Genomic DNA, 18,632 nt, shown 5'->3' with positions numbered 1-18,632 from the left:
ATGAGATTGATCAATTATAAATATTAAAGTAAGGTACTCATTTTGGATTACATCTATTTTAATATTATAATTCATTTTGCTTTTTTAATTTTTTCAAAAAAATATTACATATTACTTCATAAAATTATGTCTCTTGAGTTGCTAATAACACTTATCATATAAGATGAACAAATGTAAAATCTTGATTATCATATTGCTTTTTTACTATGTTATGCATGCAAGCAAAATATATTGATTTATTATATTTTGACAATTAACTTCAAATCAGAGGAAACATAATATAAAATTATTTCATTTTGCATTAAAAAAGCCACAACCAAGTAAGGAATAGAGGATCAAAATTTCCCAAATTCATTTTATATGTTTGTATGACTTTTTCTTATATAAATATTAATTGTATATTATAAATATCTTCTTGTTCAATTGCACTGTCACTTTTAATTAATTTTAAATTCATATTACGGTCTTTTGTGTATTAAATTCCACTACAAGTCTAGTGTTTAAAATATTCTCAATTAAATTTACAATAAAACAAAAACACAATACAGTTAAATCAAAAGCCACATTATAACTTTCATTTTGGTTTCTTTAATTTAACCTACATTCCAGTGTTTCTATCAAGAAAATTATCCACCAAATAAAATATAATACCAATGAAACATAAGTTTAATCATATAAAAGAGTAACATTACTCTATACTAAAAACCTTTAAAGATACAGTGAATCAAACTACTTGAAGTGAAGAAAGTATTTGTAAAATATAAATCATGAATGTGTAAGCCAATTTTAAGCAACGATAATGAATATTGTATTGTTGCTTGGATGAATATGATGAAAGAAATGAGTTTATTATAAGAAAATGAGAGAAGATACAACAAAGTGATTACATTTGTGTTTCCTATTAATGTACAATCCCTACGGGTCAGTGGACAAAATGAATGGTTGATGAATGGGAAACTGTACAAGCTAAGGCAAGCCATATCTAATACAAGGCTTGCACATGTTAGTCCACCTTTAAGTTTCATTAACTATGCTAAACTTGGATTTCTTGTAGATGACGTTTTTGTTGTTGAGTCAAGTTGAAGGCATGGACTTCCCATGCATTTGACATAAATACCACTCTGGAACACCTAGCTAAGCTCCTCTCCGGAAGCATAAGCCGAGTCAAGGCATACTTTTACTCTCTGCAAGAACTTTAACGTCTCCGTATACGAAGGGTCTGAGCGGCTCACTGGCTTACAAGAATTTATATGATCTGTTGACTCCAATACCTGTTAAAAAATTAGAAGCTAAATCAGGAAAACAAACACTTAAACTGCTATAATACTACAAAAAAGTACAGTCGATTTTAATATTGCAAGGGATGCTGGGAAGGGTGGGGGGACAAAGGTCAGAGCTTGGATGAAAATGAATTATTTAGACAAAATATTTTACTCTTCATTTCATTCTTTTTCTTATAAAAAGAGATAGAATTTCACAATATACTTACGACTAATTCCCCAAATCCGGGATATGCTGACTCAATTGGTACAATTTCTGTTCGAAAGGCCCATCCACCATAAGCTTCAACTATTGGAGTTACCTTGGTCTGCAAAAAGTAGTCATTCACAAGTCAAACTCATGAAAAGACATCGGAATAGATACTAGCAAATAGCTTAATTGCCGATTACCTCACAAAAGCTGAGAACATCAAGCAACCTCTTCTTATGAAGTTGACGAATATAGTCATTAAGCTCTATCAGTCTTTGAGATCCACTTCTTAGCTCTCCTATCTGTTAAACGTTAAAAACCAAGAGCAAAAACACTCTTTCAAATTGTAGCAAGTATTATTGAAACATGAAATACGTTAACCAACATCTACTGCTGAAAACTTCAAATACTAACTGTGGGAGCTGGACGAAGCACGAAGCCCATTCGCCAAGGCATATCTGCAAGTTTGCTACCAAAATGTGGGCAGCTATAAAAAACCTGCAACCAAAATAACATTAAAAAACCTTCATACTTTAAGCATATATTTAATTAAAGAATCAATACTTACAATTCCCATTGTATTCTTCACAAGATTATCTAATCTTTCCTCCTTTGCTTTATGTAGAATTTGCTTCACAACCAGACCTCCCATACTGCAAACAAAAGAAAAGCACAAAGACAAAACAAAGTGAGGTAAAGTTTGAATAAACAAATATCTTGGTGACTAAAAGACATTTGAAAAAAATACAATTTACACGACATATATAAATTACTAGACAGACAATTAATTTTGTCATTGTCCAAAAGGACTTCTAGGCTACCTCTATACTGGAAAGATAAAAGCAGTTACAGCTGGGACACAAACCACAAAAATACTTGTCACCACTTGTTCTTAATACATACAAAGTGACGTCTACATCCATCACACCTCACAACAATTCTTGCCAAAAATAGAACAAAATATATTACACACACACACGTACAGGTACTAATTTGTTCTGCTACTTCTATTTCAAAGCAAGGTGTATAAACATGACATGTTTATATTTAAAAAAAAAAATGTTGCAAACTAAAACTCTGTATGATGGTGAATCAATCATGATATTCAATTTTTAAATTTAAAACCCTTTTGTATATAATCACTAACGAAAGTAACATCAAGATTTTGCCCTGGTGCCATTGAAAGAGTGATTGAAAAACAAATTATGATTAAAGCATGCCTTAAACATGAGTTAGGTCCTATAACGTACCTACTTTTTCCTATTTCAGTACTTTTAAATTTTTTTTAAAATAGTCTTTCCATGTGATATTAAATTTTTTAGCATTAGTCCTTGTCATTAAATAGGGTTACTGTTAATGGCTGGTGTGGCTAAAGATTCAGGGACTAAGGAGTTGAAATTAAAAAAAAAAAAAAAAAAAGCATACTTACAGGGATTAAACTAAAAATTGTACAAAGAGAGTGTCATTACAAGATATCTGAATTAGTTGTGGACTTTAAATCTAATTGAATCCCACAAAACCAGAATGTTAAGTGAGGTTATTTATATATTCTAAATTGACTTTATCTCTACTTGATGTAGGACTTCCAACAACAAGTATAGGCAAAAGAAACTAAATGCCAAAAAATTGAATATTGCAGGAAAATTTTAAGAAAATAGTTTTAGAAGAAGTAAGATAAAATAATGCAAGTATTATATTAGATGGATTGATACACTAAAAGCATATCAAACCAAAAAAACATTAACATGATATACCTGAAAACAAGCAATAATCAAGTGAGATGCATGAATTCCCTAGGCAGCTAGACTAACCTGTGAGTAACAAAAACAACAGGTCTATCCCCAATCCCTGCAGCAACAAGCTTCTCCAATAGCATAGAACTAACCTCCTGCAAATTTCAAAATAAACAAGTATATCAACTACACAACAAAGAGGCCTGGCAGTAGGTAAGTGAAAGGAAAGTGGTATGGATGCGAGAGAAATTGTCAACTGCAACCATATGTAGGGAGGAATTTAAGTATTTGATTGTAGATCTATAAGTGTATAGTTTTAGAGAAATTTAAGAGCTGGGATACGTGCCCCTAATAGGCAAACCAGAAACATGAAAATATCAATCTAATAATGAAGAAACAAAAGGATATAGAAAGAAAGAAACGTTCTCACAACTGCTTCAACTCAAATCCAGTAAATTGTTTAGATCTTCATCCATAAAATCAGTCTCACTTAGTAACAGTTCATTTAAGCGCAGCTTTTCTTGACAGTCATTTAAGCACAGGTTAAATGTTAGTATGATGTCTAGATTTATATTTTCATAAAATGGTAACAATACTGATCATACAATCTTTCTAATGGTGCTTCAGCTCCAGACACGAAGATGTGAAAATTGCAATTTGCAAGTTTGTATGGTAATGCAGGTCGAGAATGACTGTAGCATTAAAAATTGATAAATTTCTTTAACCTTAACGAGGCTCATAGACTATGACGACCCCAAATCTGTTTTTATAAATTCAAGTATTAGCAACCTCCCAGATGACTAAGAAGCAGACATGGTAGAGAAATAAAAGCTAATGCTGTTTCTAGATAATAAATAATGAGGTGTTTTAAAATTGCAACCTGAAGAGGCAAGCTAGCTCCCGACCACTGTGTGAGATTAGTCTGCATAAAGCATTTACCTAAAGAATTAGATGGAGGTAAAGGGAACCACGCATGAAACAAACTCTAGAAAAGGTGATAGAACTAACATCACAAAAAGAATGCAATTCCTATCCCAAACATTCATCTTACTAAGGCTAATATGCCCCAACTTTACTAAGGCAAACCTTGTATTTTAGGGTAAACAACCGAGCCTCAGGAAAATCACTAGAAAGCCATTCACCAGGCCAAAAGGTTCCAAGCTTTCCTGCTTCCTCGTCAACCTTCTCGACCAAATGTGAAGAAGTTGAGGATTTTTCCTCAGCTATACGCCAAGTTTTGTAAGGCCCACCACGGAGCCCATGGACAAAAACTATGTCTAGTGGAGGCAAATTTCTATCTGGGTTGATTTTAGTTGAATCATTAGAAATAGAGCAGTTGCTGTTATTCAAGGACTCTGTTCCATTTTCAGTATCGGTAGAAGGAGCCAGAGATATCATTCTTGAGAGTGGTTCTTGTTGACCTGTTTCTTTGGGACATTTCCAGTGGGGAAGATGAGAATTTATCAAGAATATCATGTCATCATAACGAGGACATGCATTCCTATAACTTTTTACACCACCGTCAGAAGGACTTCCACTTCCACTCCTTCCATTGGGCTGGTCATTGCAAAAGACGTTTAAAAGTGCTGCTCTGGCATAGCTTTGAATTTTAAGATCATTGCAACCTGGAATTCGGCCATTAGCACAATCATCAAGCCATTTGCACCATGTTTCATCAGCTGTGATGACCTTCTTGACTTTGGGAAGCAGTGAGAGGATGGTCAATAACCGAGCTGCATGCTTGCGGATATGAGCAGTGGGTGGAACTCGGACACTGGCTGAATTATATACATCTGATGCAGGTGGTTTGTAATCTACATTTGATATCCGCTCCTTCCCCTCATGTGCTCTAGATGATGCATCATAAGCCTCAATAGCAGCCAGTTTCTCATAATCATCACTCAACATAAAGCGCCTCAGCAAACATAAAATCCCAAAATCAACTATCATGTCCTGACAACCAGAATCTTCAGCACAAACTTCAGTCAGAGCTTTAATTCCTTTCAGCGTTGCCACAGCAGAATCTGCAGCATCTAATTTAGGCAAATTATCTTTTTTTAAATTTTTAAATGGTCCAGCTAAAGGTTCCAGAGACAGAAAATCTGCCAGTGGGGATGCATCCCCAGAATTAGATGCAACTCCCATTCTTTTAGCTGCCAGATTAACAACAGCAGTGGATAGTTGACTGGCAACTTGTGCAGCAGAAGCAATATTCGCATTATTGATTAATGTCTGCAAAAGGTTAACACAGCTAAAATGTGCATCAAAAGCAGACTTGGAATTGAAGTAGCACTATCAGATATAGTGAAAGGTCATTTATATAGAATAAGAAAAAATATTTGCATACCTTTACATTATCACTTTTTGGTTGATTGGTTCCATTATCATTTGACTTCTTGATAGAACTATGCACTTCAGATAGCATCACGGCTAACCATCCTTGAGAAAGTGGTACAGATGTTGGACCGTAGTCTTCCATGATCTGAGAAAGAATCTTTATGGCTGAAGATCGTATAGTATCAGAGGAAAATGTTCCAAAAACCCAAGGTACAAGAATGCCTGACCATTTTTGACCCTCTTCAAGCGACAAGTGCAGCTCTCCAGTACAAAGTAGCTCTAATGCCTTTGCCATTGCTTCTTGCACCTGCTTATGTTTTGTCATCTGCTTGGCGATTTCTCTCATTGGGTTAAGACCATTCTCCATCAGTATATTCTGCACTGCAGGGCTCCTCTCAACAGATAAGAGAAGGGCAGATAAAGCTATATTAGCCAAAGAAACATCTTCATGCTTGGATGCCTGAGATATAGTAGAAAGAATACTCGAAGCCCATTCAGAAATAGATTCATTCAAAGGTGCATTGCGATCTTCTAATAGCAACCTCACCACCAAACTTGCATGCCATTTTACAGATCTCTCGGGTGCCATTAAAGCAGCCATGACTGCCTGTCCATCTCGATCCAGTTCCTGAATACGAGTTCTATTTGATTCTGATGCTGTTGCCCAATTTGCTAATGCCCATGTGGCAAAAGGAACAGCAACATGTTCACAGTGTAAATCATCCCAGAGACCAGGAACAACAGAAGAGGATACATTATTTTGTTGCCGAGAATTGTCGTACTTATTTTGATATTTGATAGTTTTAGAAGTTTGATGCTTCAATTCTTCACTATATGAATCACTGCTGGTCCTTGAAAGCCCTAAAACAGGGGTACCTTCAAGTATCTTGATCCCAATCCCTTTGCTTCCGGTCCCACCATCATCATCTTCACCTTCAGGTGGCTCATCCAAGTGCAAACCCCCTTCCTCAATTACTTGTAGGGCAGAAGCAATGTCTCTAGTTTCAGCATTTCCAGGCAATGATGGATTAAAAGACACGTCTTGTGTATTGTCACAGCTTGACGTAACGATATCCATAATGGCAGCCACAAGCATGCTCCTGCCTTTCAAAGAATCAGAAATATCAAATGCACTACGTCTTGAATGCTGCTGCCACAAAAATTTGCATAATGTCACCAATGCCAGAATCAGAAAAAGACACTATCGTCAACATCTTCAGTGAAGCTTGCATTTATATAATAGATCTAGCTGTGCATGAAAAATAGTTCAAAAGACATCTCCAAGGATTACATATAACTTCTCAGTCTTCTTACAAAATATCCTCAATGAATAAATAAATAAACTAAATGTATTATTGAGAAGTACAACATTTAATATATTCGCAACCGAAATAAGTGATACCTATTCACTTAATCGTTCATCACATTTAAAAGATTAAACCCTATTTATGAGACAAGAGGCTCTATAATCAAGCACACTAGGAATAAAGTCCAATTGATTGCTCAGTTTGCAAATGCGAATGCAAAAAAGGCGAGCACACCAACTAACACAGAAAAAGCAATTCACAAAAGGAATCATTTACCTTCTTATTCTGAGAACGCCGAGGCTGACACGAAAAGATGAACCTCAGAAGATTCGGAACCGCGTGAGGTCTCCCAAGAACCGCCGCAGACACGTTAGGGTCCGCAATCAGATAAGCAAGCGCCCTCGCGGACTCCGCCTGAGTGCCGCCGCCTCCGCCGCCTTCTTTTGTCACGGCCTCCAGCAGCCAGTCCACGACAGCGCCGCCACCTGCCCCGACGATCGCAGCCCTACGGCCGGAGTTCGCGGCAGCGATATCGGCGAGCAAAGCCGCAACGCGAATCTCGAATCCGGAGCGCACCTCATGATTTGCCGACGACAGCACCGAGCACAGAGAGTGCCAGAGGACCGCAGCAGCGACGCCCGTGCGCCTGGCGTGGTGGAAAATCCGGTCGAAGGAGTCCGCCGCCTTGCGCGTGGCGTTCTCGGCTCTCGCGTAGAGAGGATTGGATTCTCCGCGGCGATCGGATTCTTGGCGGACGTAGTCGGAGTTGAGGAAGGCGGCGGAGGTGAGAATGGCGGCGGCAGAGAGCGCGAGAACGTGAGCCCGAGAGGAAGATTGCGGAGCAATAGGAGAGAGGTTGTGGCTGTGACCGTGGATTGGTGCAATTTGAGAATTCTCTACGCTTTTCTTTGTTGAATTGCAAGTTTTTGTCGAAGAAGAAATTGTTCGAGGAAGATGGTGGCGAAGAAGTGGTAGCGTTCTGTTACGGATTCGAAACATTTTATTTTATTTTATTTTTTATTATTTTTGGTTTTGGTGTATTGCGAAGAGAAGGGATGAGAAAGAGAAGACTCGAAGATGATTTAGAAAATGGAAGCGGCGAGTATGGCGGGAGCATATCTTGCACTTCGTAAATAAATGGTACATGGATCATATTCAATTTTCTATATCAAGAAATTTTCTTATACGAATATGCTTTCGAATGATTTCATTTTGTCCCTCTGTCCAGGCAGACGGAGATTAGGCAATTGCTTCCTGCTCAATTTCGATTTTCTGAAATATTATATTAAAATTTAAAAATTATATTTAAATAAAATAGTTAATTTTGAAAATTTAAAAATTCTAAGAGGACAACACCAACTATTAAACAAGTGAGGAAGATATATGTTATTAATGAAAGAAATCAATATCAACCAAACGAATGATGAATTATAACTTCGACACAATCTACAAATAAAAATGTTTAACTTTTAGAAAAAGTGGAAGGTCATTATAAAATTTTACAGTGTATTTAGAAATTTTGGTGGTGCAGAAAAGCTTTTGGTGACCCATTAAGTTTGGGCTAGGCTAACCCGGTCCCTTCAAGACAGTAGCTACATAAACAGTTTGGTAAGGACTGCCACCACCCTATCAAATTTCTTTGTGCATCCCATCACCTGTCAATATATCAGTAAAAAATAGAGATATTAGAACAAGATATAAAATCCCAAACTAAATTAATTAAAAATGTGATGACAATTTTATAAATATATTAAATCAATTGTAACAAAAACTGATCTAATATGTATATATTAGATCGGTTAAGAATATGTATATATTAGATTGATTGGTAGAGTAAGTAATCTAAAAATTAATTTAAAAAAAAAAAGTTTATTTGAAAGATTTGTTCATCTTTTCTTTAGAAATTATATTTGAAAACAAAACAAATTTGTTTGATGAGAAATATATTTATTTTAGAGCAACTTTTTCTTTACTTTTTTTTCTTGAGTTGATTTTAGGAGGTTTTTCATATATGGGGACCAAGGACCTTGCATGTGATCTTTATATGAAAAAAAAAATCTTGGTTGATTCAGTACCAGAAAGAATGTTTTTTTTTTTGTGTGTTTTTAATTAATTTTGATAATAATATATGAGAATACAAAGTAAACATGAAAGTCATTTAAGTGTAAATAGAATCATAAAATATAAAAGACAAATATATTTTTTAATTATGTAGATATAATATGATTTCTTATAAAGTGAGAAGTTTATTTTAATCTTTTTTAAAAGATAATGTAAATATTATACAAATATTTATTTATCTTATATTAAGTAATGGTAATCTAATTATTAGCATACTCGTACAAATAGTTCAATTAATGGTGATGTTTGATAAGTAAACTATCTATTCTCTTCACTTTTCCATCCTAACTTATTCTCCAAAAGTTATTCTTACACAATTATATATAAAAAATCATCCAAAAAAAAGTATGTTGCTCCATATATAATACTTATATATTTTTACTTATATTATTCCATATTCGTTTATTATATATAAAAATTAATTATATTTAGACTTGTCAATTTGATTTATGATTTATGAATCACTCATAACCTATCATCGAATAAGTCTTTTTTTAGGAGACAACATAACGAGGGATTAAAAATAAAAGTTCTAGCCCAAAGCTCTCTCTTAAAGTGGGTTAAAATTAGGGTCAAGGTTGTCTTGACCCAACTATAAGACTTTAATTAACTTTTAAAAACAACACTTTCATCTAGGTTATCAAGATAAAGTGAGGTTGAAGGTCGAGCTGGATCATTTCGAGCTAAAATTAGAGACATGTCACCTTAGCCTAAAAGTTGATGATGTACGTTTGGCAAGTGTACCAATCGTAATTGTAATAACAAAATATCGTCCTCTGGGATTGAATGAGTTGAGTACTAGTTTACTAACTTACTTAATTTTGAGTGATAAAATTTATCAAGTAAAATGATGAACATAAATAAGTGATGGAAATTCAAATGATATAAACAATGTTAGAGAATTGATTTCATACCTTTTCATATAAATTCTTCTCCTTTTCAATCGATGTGTAAATTATAATTATTCACTAGAGTTTATTACGAGCTTGTTTACCCCTAATCCCTTAGATAGGCAAACTTATCCATTGAATTTGAACCCCCAATCCCTTAGGCCAGTTACAAATCCAATAAGATCATGAAGAACAATCACATCTCAATTTCAAACTAACTAGTTGTGTCCAATTTCCCAATTGTGACAACATCTAATCTNTTCTATTTATAAACNNAAGCAATTACCAATCTCCCAATTGTGAAACTGCTCATGGAATAGACATTAAAACATAAATAGTACACAAGGATAATTAAAATTAAACAACATCAATTGAAAAGGTTCAGAAAGTATAATCAAAAGTACTACATCAATCCTCTAACAAATGGAAAATTAGTTCTGCATAATGTAAAGGAAGTTCCAAAAAACAAAAGTCTGAAAAAGCTGCAGAAGAAGAAGATGAAGAATGTTGCACGTTGATCCCCCTTTATCTCTCTCTCTTTCCGTTTTTCCAACTCCTCCCCTCTTTTTCCACTTGTTCCTCTATTTTAGGAGAGTAGTTACTCCCCTCCACAATAACTTCCTTCCTTTTCTATTTAATTTTTTAATCTCTTTAAATCAGTTACAAAAGAGATTCGCAACTGCTCCTGGAACGTTGCACAACCCATGGAAAAATCCCCATTCTGCATGTGATCTCCTCTGTTTTCATTCTGCAACTCTGACGTAAATCCACATGTTGTGGTAAAAACCACAACTCAGTTGTTGAACTCTCTGTTTTGCACTGCATTTAGAAGCACAATCCACAGGTTGTGAGACTGTTCACAATTCAGTTGTTGAACTCTCTGTTTCATCTTTTCATCTTAGACATCAATTCTTCCCAAATTGTGATTTTGGCACTTAGAATCATCAATCTACAAGAAAAACACAAAATCTCAATGTATGATCCAAAACAGAGATAATGCATGACTAAATCCTTCAATCAATACAATTATGTATGCAAATGACCTAAACTAAGATGTGAATGCAATTACATTTTACTCACACATCAGTTGAGATGAATCTTCCAGATTGAAGGTTGTGATAGGCCATTTTGGACAAAAGATAGAGTAAAGTGACCTAAGTCGAAGATTGAAATGAGTCATCGAGGGTCAAATATCAAGATTGGTCACTAGGGTTAAAGTCAATATGAGTCGTCCTTGGCATAAGGTTGAGGAGGGTCATCATGTGCTGAAAGTTGAGACAAGTTGACCAAAGGTGAAGGTTGAGACTGGTTGTTTTGAGCTGAAGTTTGAGATGAATCATTTAGTGTTAGAGGTCTAGACGAATCGTCTAGTGTTAGAGGTCGAGACAAATCGTCTAGTGTTAGAGGTCGAGACGAATCGTCTAGTGTTAAAGTTCAAGACGACCATGATACAAAATGGATCAGGCGAAGCTCAACACAGGTCAGAGGTCGAGACCATCTGTCTCGGGGTGAAGGCGAAGACGGGTCATCAAGGGTCAAAGTAGAGACAATCCATCCCAGACTAAAAGTCAAAACAAGTTATTTCAAGTCTAAGGTCAAGACAAATACTAAAGCTAAAACAGGTTGACTAAGCTGAAGGTTGAGACAAGTCTTTCTAGGCCAAAATTTGAGATTCATTAACTCAAACAAAATGGAGTGACAAGCTAGTATGACTTGAAGGTCAAGACATGTCAACTTAAATTAAAAGTTAAGATGAATCGTTATGAACTAAAACTTTAGACGACTTTACTCAAATTGAGACGATTTATCTTAAACTAAAGGTTAAAGTAAGCAAGTCTTGATCTTGACTGTGTTAAACTAGTTGGAAATAAAGATCAAAATAGATTTTTATGAAATAAAATTTTAAACAAATATGTTTAATCCAAATGTCAAAGTCAACCAAGATAAAAATTGAAATCAACTAACCCATCTTAATTGGGAGTATATACCTTCTCATTTTATTTAATTTATTTATTTCTATTCTATCTCTTATAACTTATAAATGCATGTATAAGAAAGAGAGAAATTAACACATATACAAAAGTATACATTACTTTAAACTAGAGCCGTCAAAATGGGTCACAACCCGCGGGTCAACCCGGCCCGTCACGGGTTCGGGCCGGGTTGGGTTTGAAAAATACAACCCACCTATATGCGGGTCAGATTTCAACCCGGCTCATTTAGACCCGGCTTATGCGGGTTGAACCCGTGGTGAGCCGGGTTGGCCCACCAACCCACCTACCTAATTTTATTTTTTTAATTTATTATTTTATTTATGAAATCCTAAAAAATAAAATACTCTCTTCACTCACTATGTATACCAAAAAAGTAACCTCTACCCTCACAAATCACTCTCACGGTACTTGCTCTAATTTGACTGTACTCTCACTCTCACTTCACTGAAATTATTCAAGGAGTAAGGAAAACACCGTTCTTTTTCTTCTCTTTTCTCCACATTTTTGTTTTCTCACTTCTCTTTCTCTTTTTTTTCAAAAACCCTATAATGACAAAAATAGGGGTTTATAAATTTATTTTTTGTTGTGGGAGATTTGAAGACATGGAATGATTTTTTTCCTGTTCTGACATGAGAGTTTGTTCATTTTATTTAAACAATTTGATTATACATTATTTGAACAAGTTGTTTTTGATATCTTTGAATTTGGAAAATTATGTTATAGATTACACTATTAATTTTTTGATGTTGTTGAGTACGGATTCTTTTTTGATATCTTTCAATTTGAATTATATTGTACTTTTTATTATTATTTTGAATTGTTTTAACATAAACTTTTGGGAGTGAAATTTGTTTAAATTTAAATTACGGAAAGTTTGTATTTTTTTTATTTAAAAAAATTTAATTAAATGGGCTAGTGAGCCAACCCGTTTACCCACCAACCCGTGGTGGGTCGGGCCGGGTTCAAGTTTTTCTGGCTCGCTAATAAATGAGTCTGGTTGGGTTGGCTCACTAAGTGACCAACCCGTGGTGGGTCGAGCCGGGTCGGGTCGGGTTACCCATTTTGACAGCTCTACTTTAAACCATAATTATAAGCTATTAAGCTTTTTGTTGTTTCGTTTTTTTTGTAACAATTTTTCTTGTCTAGGGTGACACGAAGATAAAGAAAGTTTTATTTTATTTAGTGCCATAATTTGCTTTATAAGGAGCATCAAGAACAAGAAATGGAAAAGCCAATGGAAAAGGTGGTGGTGTATAGGGTTGTGCAAAAATAACTGATCTGTATTGTACTGCAGTTAACTGTACTATATTGTACTAAAAATAACTGATCCATTTATAGTAACAGTTCAGTATACTATCTTATGATTCAGTTTTTAAAAACTGAACTGATAACCGTTACAGTTCCAATAATGTTTCATTTTGTTATTTTTCAAATTAAGAAGTTAGTGCGTATCACTGAGAATAAATCTAAAAAGCATGAGTAATATTATCTTTGATATTTTGATGTTGAAAATTTTCAAAATTTAGAGGAAGTTTAGGTGAATATATGGGGAGTTTTTAAAACTTTTGTAGGAGTACAAATTTCTATTTATGCTGAGTTTATAGGATCAATTTTATGTGTTAGATGTAAGACTCAAGAAAAATATATACATAAGATAAGATAAATAATAGATAGTAAAATGTATTTAAATTATTATTATTATTATTATATTAAAATATTGTGATAGCTTGTTTGGTTAAAAGCTTTGTGTTTAAAGGTAAATTAAAGAAAACATATAAATTCTAAAATAAAGCCCAAAGTCCAAAACGCATAAAAATAAAAGAAAATAAAAAGGGTGTTGCTCCCTCCACCTCCCCAAATGTTCCTCCACCTCCCCACTATTTTCATTTATTTCAAAAGTATTTTACACCTCCCCTCTATTTTCTTTTATTCCAACAATACCCTACACCTTCCCACTATCCTTAACAATTTTTCTCTTTCTCTCTCTGTATTAATGAAGCATTTACATGACTCAAATTTGAACTTCTGATATATTCCCTTAAATAAGTTTGATTCAATCTTATTTTTGTTGTTCAATATATTTTTTTTCTTCAAATTACTTAATAAATGGTAAAATTTTATTCTAAATTTCTAGAAGAATGTTTATATATATGTGTGTTTTTTTTTACATTTAATATTTATAATTTTTAACATTATATTATGTTTTAACTTACAAACATATTCAGCTCAAATAAATTGAATAAAGTATTTAATTTATTAGATAAATAATATAAAAATATTATTAAATACTTAAAATATAAAAGAAAAGTTATTTGTCAAAGATTTGGAATTTGTTTAATTTTTTTGTCATTATAAAGTTAGTATATAATAATAATATATTATTATTATTTACTATTAATATAAAATGGAAGTGGTAAAAGCAATAATATTGAAGTTTTCTCTTAATTTTATATTTTGCAGTATATCACAAATTCAAATCTGAATCATGTGAATATTCCATTAATGTAGAGAGAGAAAGAGAAAGATTCTTGAGGATAGTGGGAGGTATAGGGTATTTTTGGAATAAAAGAAAATAGTCGGGAGGTGTAAAATATTTTTGAAATAAATGAAAATAGTGGGGAGGTGGAGGAGGACTTGGGGAGGTGGAGGGAACAACACCCAAATAAAAATTACAGATGCAGACTTTTGCTAGCGAGACTCGCTTGCCCAACAAACCCAAATTGGCTCGCTTGTGAATTTAACATTTCATAAAATTAAAATAAAGTTACAATTTATTTAATTTCCTAAATTATTCTTCAATTGTGCTTATGATCTTCATGTTCTTTAAATTCCTTCCTTCGTGGGACATTATAAGATTCATGGAGATGTGTTTTAATCTTTGACCTTGTCATAGATAATTTCAATTGCAAATGTTTTTCCTCAAGTTCTTCTCATATAAGTTTCAAAAGACAGTCCTACCATATCTTCCTTGTTGAAGAGATTTTGTTCTCAAATTCGTTTTACTTAAAGATTCTTTATCATTTATGTTGAATAAAGTTTCAATGGACACAAAAAGGTTTGTTGTTATATACATACATACACACACACACACACACACACACACACATATATATATATATATATATATATATATATATATATGTCATATGTGATTGTTCCATTTATATTTGTATGATAATATTGTTAATACAATTGTGTGCTAAGTTAGGGACGTTGGTTATCGCCTGAATTATATATTACATGTACTAATGATGTGAGCATAAGTTATGTGGTTGTTTGATAATATGATGAATTATGTGTTATTGTGAATGTAATGTGATGGTGCAAATGAGAAGCTTACGTCTTGGCCAGATGTGAGAGGGCTCTGGGAGTAACCCTCTAAAGGCTCTAGAGGTTGACCTTGAGAATTGCAATTTTGATCTTTAGAAGAGCAATAGGGAGTGGAGGTGTGTGTGTTTCAACAAAAGGTGAGGGGGTTCTAGGAGTTGTCCTTGAGGACTCCAACCGTGGTCTTTGGGAGAGTAGTAGGGAGTGGTGGACTCGATGTAGTTGTATAAAGGTGAACTTCACCAGGACACTCTCTAGAGAGTGATGAGAAGTGACACACGTGTACTTCATCCATAAGGCTCAATGATAAGCAGGAGAAGTGGACTTTGTTCAAAGACTCTTGGGGAGTAGGAAGGAAGTGTGGTTTGGTTTTGGATGCTAGGCTATATTATGTTGATGATTGAACCTCTTGGACTAAGTTTACATGTGGATTCATTATTGTTGGATGATAGAACAATAATTTTTATTTAATTATGTGCTATTATATGAATTAACGAAAAATTGAATGAGTTGTGTTATGACATGTTATTGCTATATATCTTAAGTTTAATTATTATGTTTTCTTTTAAGTTAGTTCATCCTTGTATATTAGTAGTTGTGGTTTCTATCTGGGATGTCGTATGACTTGTATTATAGGTGAGCATATATTATTGCAAATGGTGATTGAGAGGCACAATTGTCCGGAGCTTAGATATTGCTTTGGGAATGCATTTTCTTTTATTTCAAACGTATTTTGCATAAATTTTAATTATTGAATATTTTTAAATATTTTCTTATTATTTGAAATAAATGTTATTGAGTGGAACATTTATCGGATGAAATAAATTAAATTTTTAATTTTATTTTATGATGCAAAATAAATACATTTAGTATATATATTAAAAATTTATAATTTTTAATAACATCCCGAAGGAATGTTACATTACAACATGCTTGGAAGGAGGGCTTTCAAATAAGCATGCATTTCAATACACATATACATTTCAAAATTTCTCATATTTTTTTGTGAAAGAAATTATTATGATAATAAATTAACTAATTTAACTTTCATAAAAAAAAATAATATTAAAAAATTTAATGTTTTGTCTCCATTATTTGTTTAATTTTTTTATAATGAGTACTATGTCTCGTAAAATATAAATTTTATTATAGATTTGTAGTACTCTCCCATAGTTTTTACTTTTTTTTTATATTAATAAATTTTGATGTAATACAAAAAATGATTGATTAACTTTGAGTTTGAAATATGATAACAAATGTGAAAGACTAGCTTATCATCCAATTGATTAATTATAATGGAAGAACATTGATAATAACTTTCTAACTAAAGAAAAGTAAAAATTAAGCTTAATCATGATTAATAGTTTTTTTTTTTCATTTTTTTTTGGATATTTACAACTTGATTTAATTAAACACACACACAGAGATCAAAAATAGTAAATTAGATTACAAGAAAAAATAGTTGTCAAGTAAATATTAGTACTTTACATCAATAGTATGATAAATTATTTTTTAAAATAAAACAAATTTAATTAATTTTTTAAATTGCATATTTTCTAAATATCCTAGATAAGTAAAAAATAATAATACGATTAAACCTTAATTTTGTACTTTACACTTACTATTTGATAATTATTTTTTTAAGTTGTTGTTGATCCCTAGGTGTAAGGAACAAATGCAATTATGGCATTCTTATCCTTTTCTAAGTATTTTCTTATAATTATAGTCTTTTGAAATTGTTGTGTATGAAACTAAAGTAGGTAAGTGGGAAAATATAAAGTGAGAATAATAATTAAGGAGACTCTTAAAATTCCTGAGAATTTAACGAATTAATTATATAATTTAAACAAGTCAGACAAGAAAATTAAAAAAGTCCTCTAACCTAACACGTGCCTCATAAAATAATAGTCATGCTATTATGGTGGTTGGAATTTTCATTGACATATTTAGATATTTTCTCATTGACTAATTGACTCATGGTTCATTACTATCCATGCATTAACAATTAATATTACCTTTTGGCGTTAATAATAATTATTATATTTTAATTTTGATACTCTATCAAAGTAAAAATGTTCTCGAAGAAAAATGAGTTTTATTAATAATTAATTGAAGGTGATTTAACTAGTTATAAGAAAATAATAATAATATTGTGAAAGATGATATTTCAAAATTATTCATTATTAATTCAAGTATAATATTAAATAAAAGTAAAAAAATTAAATATCAAAATAAAATTTCATAATTTATATTAGAATCAAATATTATTATAAGTGACCGAGTCCGATAAATCTTTATATCGAAAGTCTACTTACATAATATTAGACAATTTAATTTTATTGAAATGAAAAAATAATATATAAAAAAATACTCATAAACTTGAAAGAGAAGTGCTAATGTGGATCCATCACTAATATATAGGGATAAATCAAAATCAATGAAAGAAAATTTGAGAGAAAGAAACATACATTTATAAAATTTAAAAAGTGAAACTTTTAATGTGTGTCCAAAAGTATTTGTTAATAATAGTAAACATATTTTACATGGATTACCTAGTCTATGTAGTGTATATATATCATATTTCTAAGTATATTAATTATAATGTGATCAAAGTATAAAAACATATTTTCAATATATAAATAGATTGTTTATATAACACTAACATGGGAAAATGTGACAGTGAATTTAGGGTTTGGTTGTTAGAAATTATGGGTCCACTCCTCTAGAAGACACACGATTACCATGTGAAGAATTACTCTGCAAACCTTCCTAACATGTAAAGGGAACACATTAAGCTCTGTGGTCCACAAGACAATGTTTTTCCAACCTAACATGTGAAAACTGAAAAAAATAACGTTAGTACAAAAGTTTTGAATAATCAACATTATTCACATAAGAAAATATATAGAGAAATAATTAATTGAAATATATAAATTTTTTATGTTCATTTGAAATTACCTATTTTTACTTTGTATTTTCTTTTTTTTAAAAATACAAAAATTTATATTTTTATAACCATTTTATTATTATTATTATTATTATTACTTGGAAAAAGAAAAATATTACCCATTTCCCTGTTTTTGTAGCAACTAATTTAACATGCTACAATAAAGACTGATCAAACATCTTGAATCTTTACACGGTTTAGCTTTTATATAAATATGTAGCTTCTCCTCATCAAATTAAGCCATGAAAACTAGGTTTTTCTGAAAAAAGTTTCATCAGTAGTATTCTTTGCTCTTTCCTAAGCTCAGTTCATTCCATCTCTCTCTCTGTCTTTCTCTTTCTCTTAGTAAGTAATCAATTCAAATCTATGGAAGCAACTCAAACTCCAAGCAAAGGTGATGATGGAGACCTCATTACTGTGCTGAGTATTGATGGTGGTGGCATTCGCGGAATCATTCCAGGAGTTTTACTGGGTTTCCTCGAATCAGAGCTTCAGGTAATAAGCTA

General features: G+C 32.4%; 1 protein-coding gene across 8 annotated transcripts; it reads right to left on the bottom strand.

The window, feature by feature from the left end:
* Positions 1 to 825: 825 nt before the first annotated feature.
* LOC106765104 lies at positions 826 to 8,030 on the bottom strand. Of its 8 annotated transcripts, none has more exons than XM_014649605.2 (10): positions 7,124 to 8,023; positions 5,551 to 6,690; positions 4,290 to 5,435; positions 4,084 to 4,125; positions 3,282 to 3,358; positions 2,039 to 2,123; positions 1,885 to 1,968; positions 1,671 to 1,772; positions 1,490 to 1,588; positions 826 to 1,271 (listed from the first exon to the last, which is right to left on the bottom strand). In XM_014649605.2, exons 1-10 carry the CDS (start codon positions 7,844 to 7,846, stop codon positions 1,131 to 1,133), a joined length of 3,639 nt encoding a protein of 1,212 aa, XP_014505091.1. In that variant the 5' UTR covers positions 7,847 to 8,023; the 3' UTR covers positions 826 to 1,130. The 8 variants fall into 8 exon arrangements, 5 of the variants coding, with proteins under 5 accessions (XP_014505091.1, XP_014505093.1, XP_022638278.1 ...); XM_014649607.2 differs by having other exon boundaries at positions 5,551 to 6,687; XM_022782557.1 differs by having other exon boundaries at positions 5,551 to 6,644; positions 7,124 to 7,255.
* Between the last annotated feature and the right edge of the window lie 10,602 nt (positions 8,031 to 18,632).

The sequence above is a fragment of the Vigna radiata genome, chromosome 6 (assembly GCF_000741045.1).
Source record: "Vigna radiata var. radiata cultivar VC1973A chromosome 6, Vradiata_ver6, whole genome shotgun sequence".
NCBI lineage: Eukaryota > Viridiplantae > Streptophyta > Magnoliopsida > Fabales > Fabaceae > Vigna > Vigna radiata.
The sequence above is the reverse complement of the archived record's forward strand: the minus strand, read 5'-3'. Positions and strand labels throughout refer to the sequence as shown.

Excerpts from the sequence above, each read along its gene's own strand:
- LOC106765104 (XM_014649605.2), bottom strand. The coding sequence starts at position 7,846 with ATGTTTCGAATCCGTAACAGAACGCTACCACTTCTTCGCCACCATCTT. Across the intron at positions 1,589-1,670 it reads ATGTTCTCAGCTTTTGTGAG|ACCAAGGTAACTCCAATAGT; the intron begins GTAATCGGCAAT and ends TACTTTTTGCAG. Across the intron at positions 1,272-1,489 it reads CCGGATTTGGGGAATTAGTC|GTATTGGAGTCAACAGATCA; the intron begins GTAAGTATATTG and ends ATTTTTTAACAG.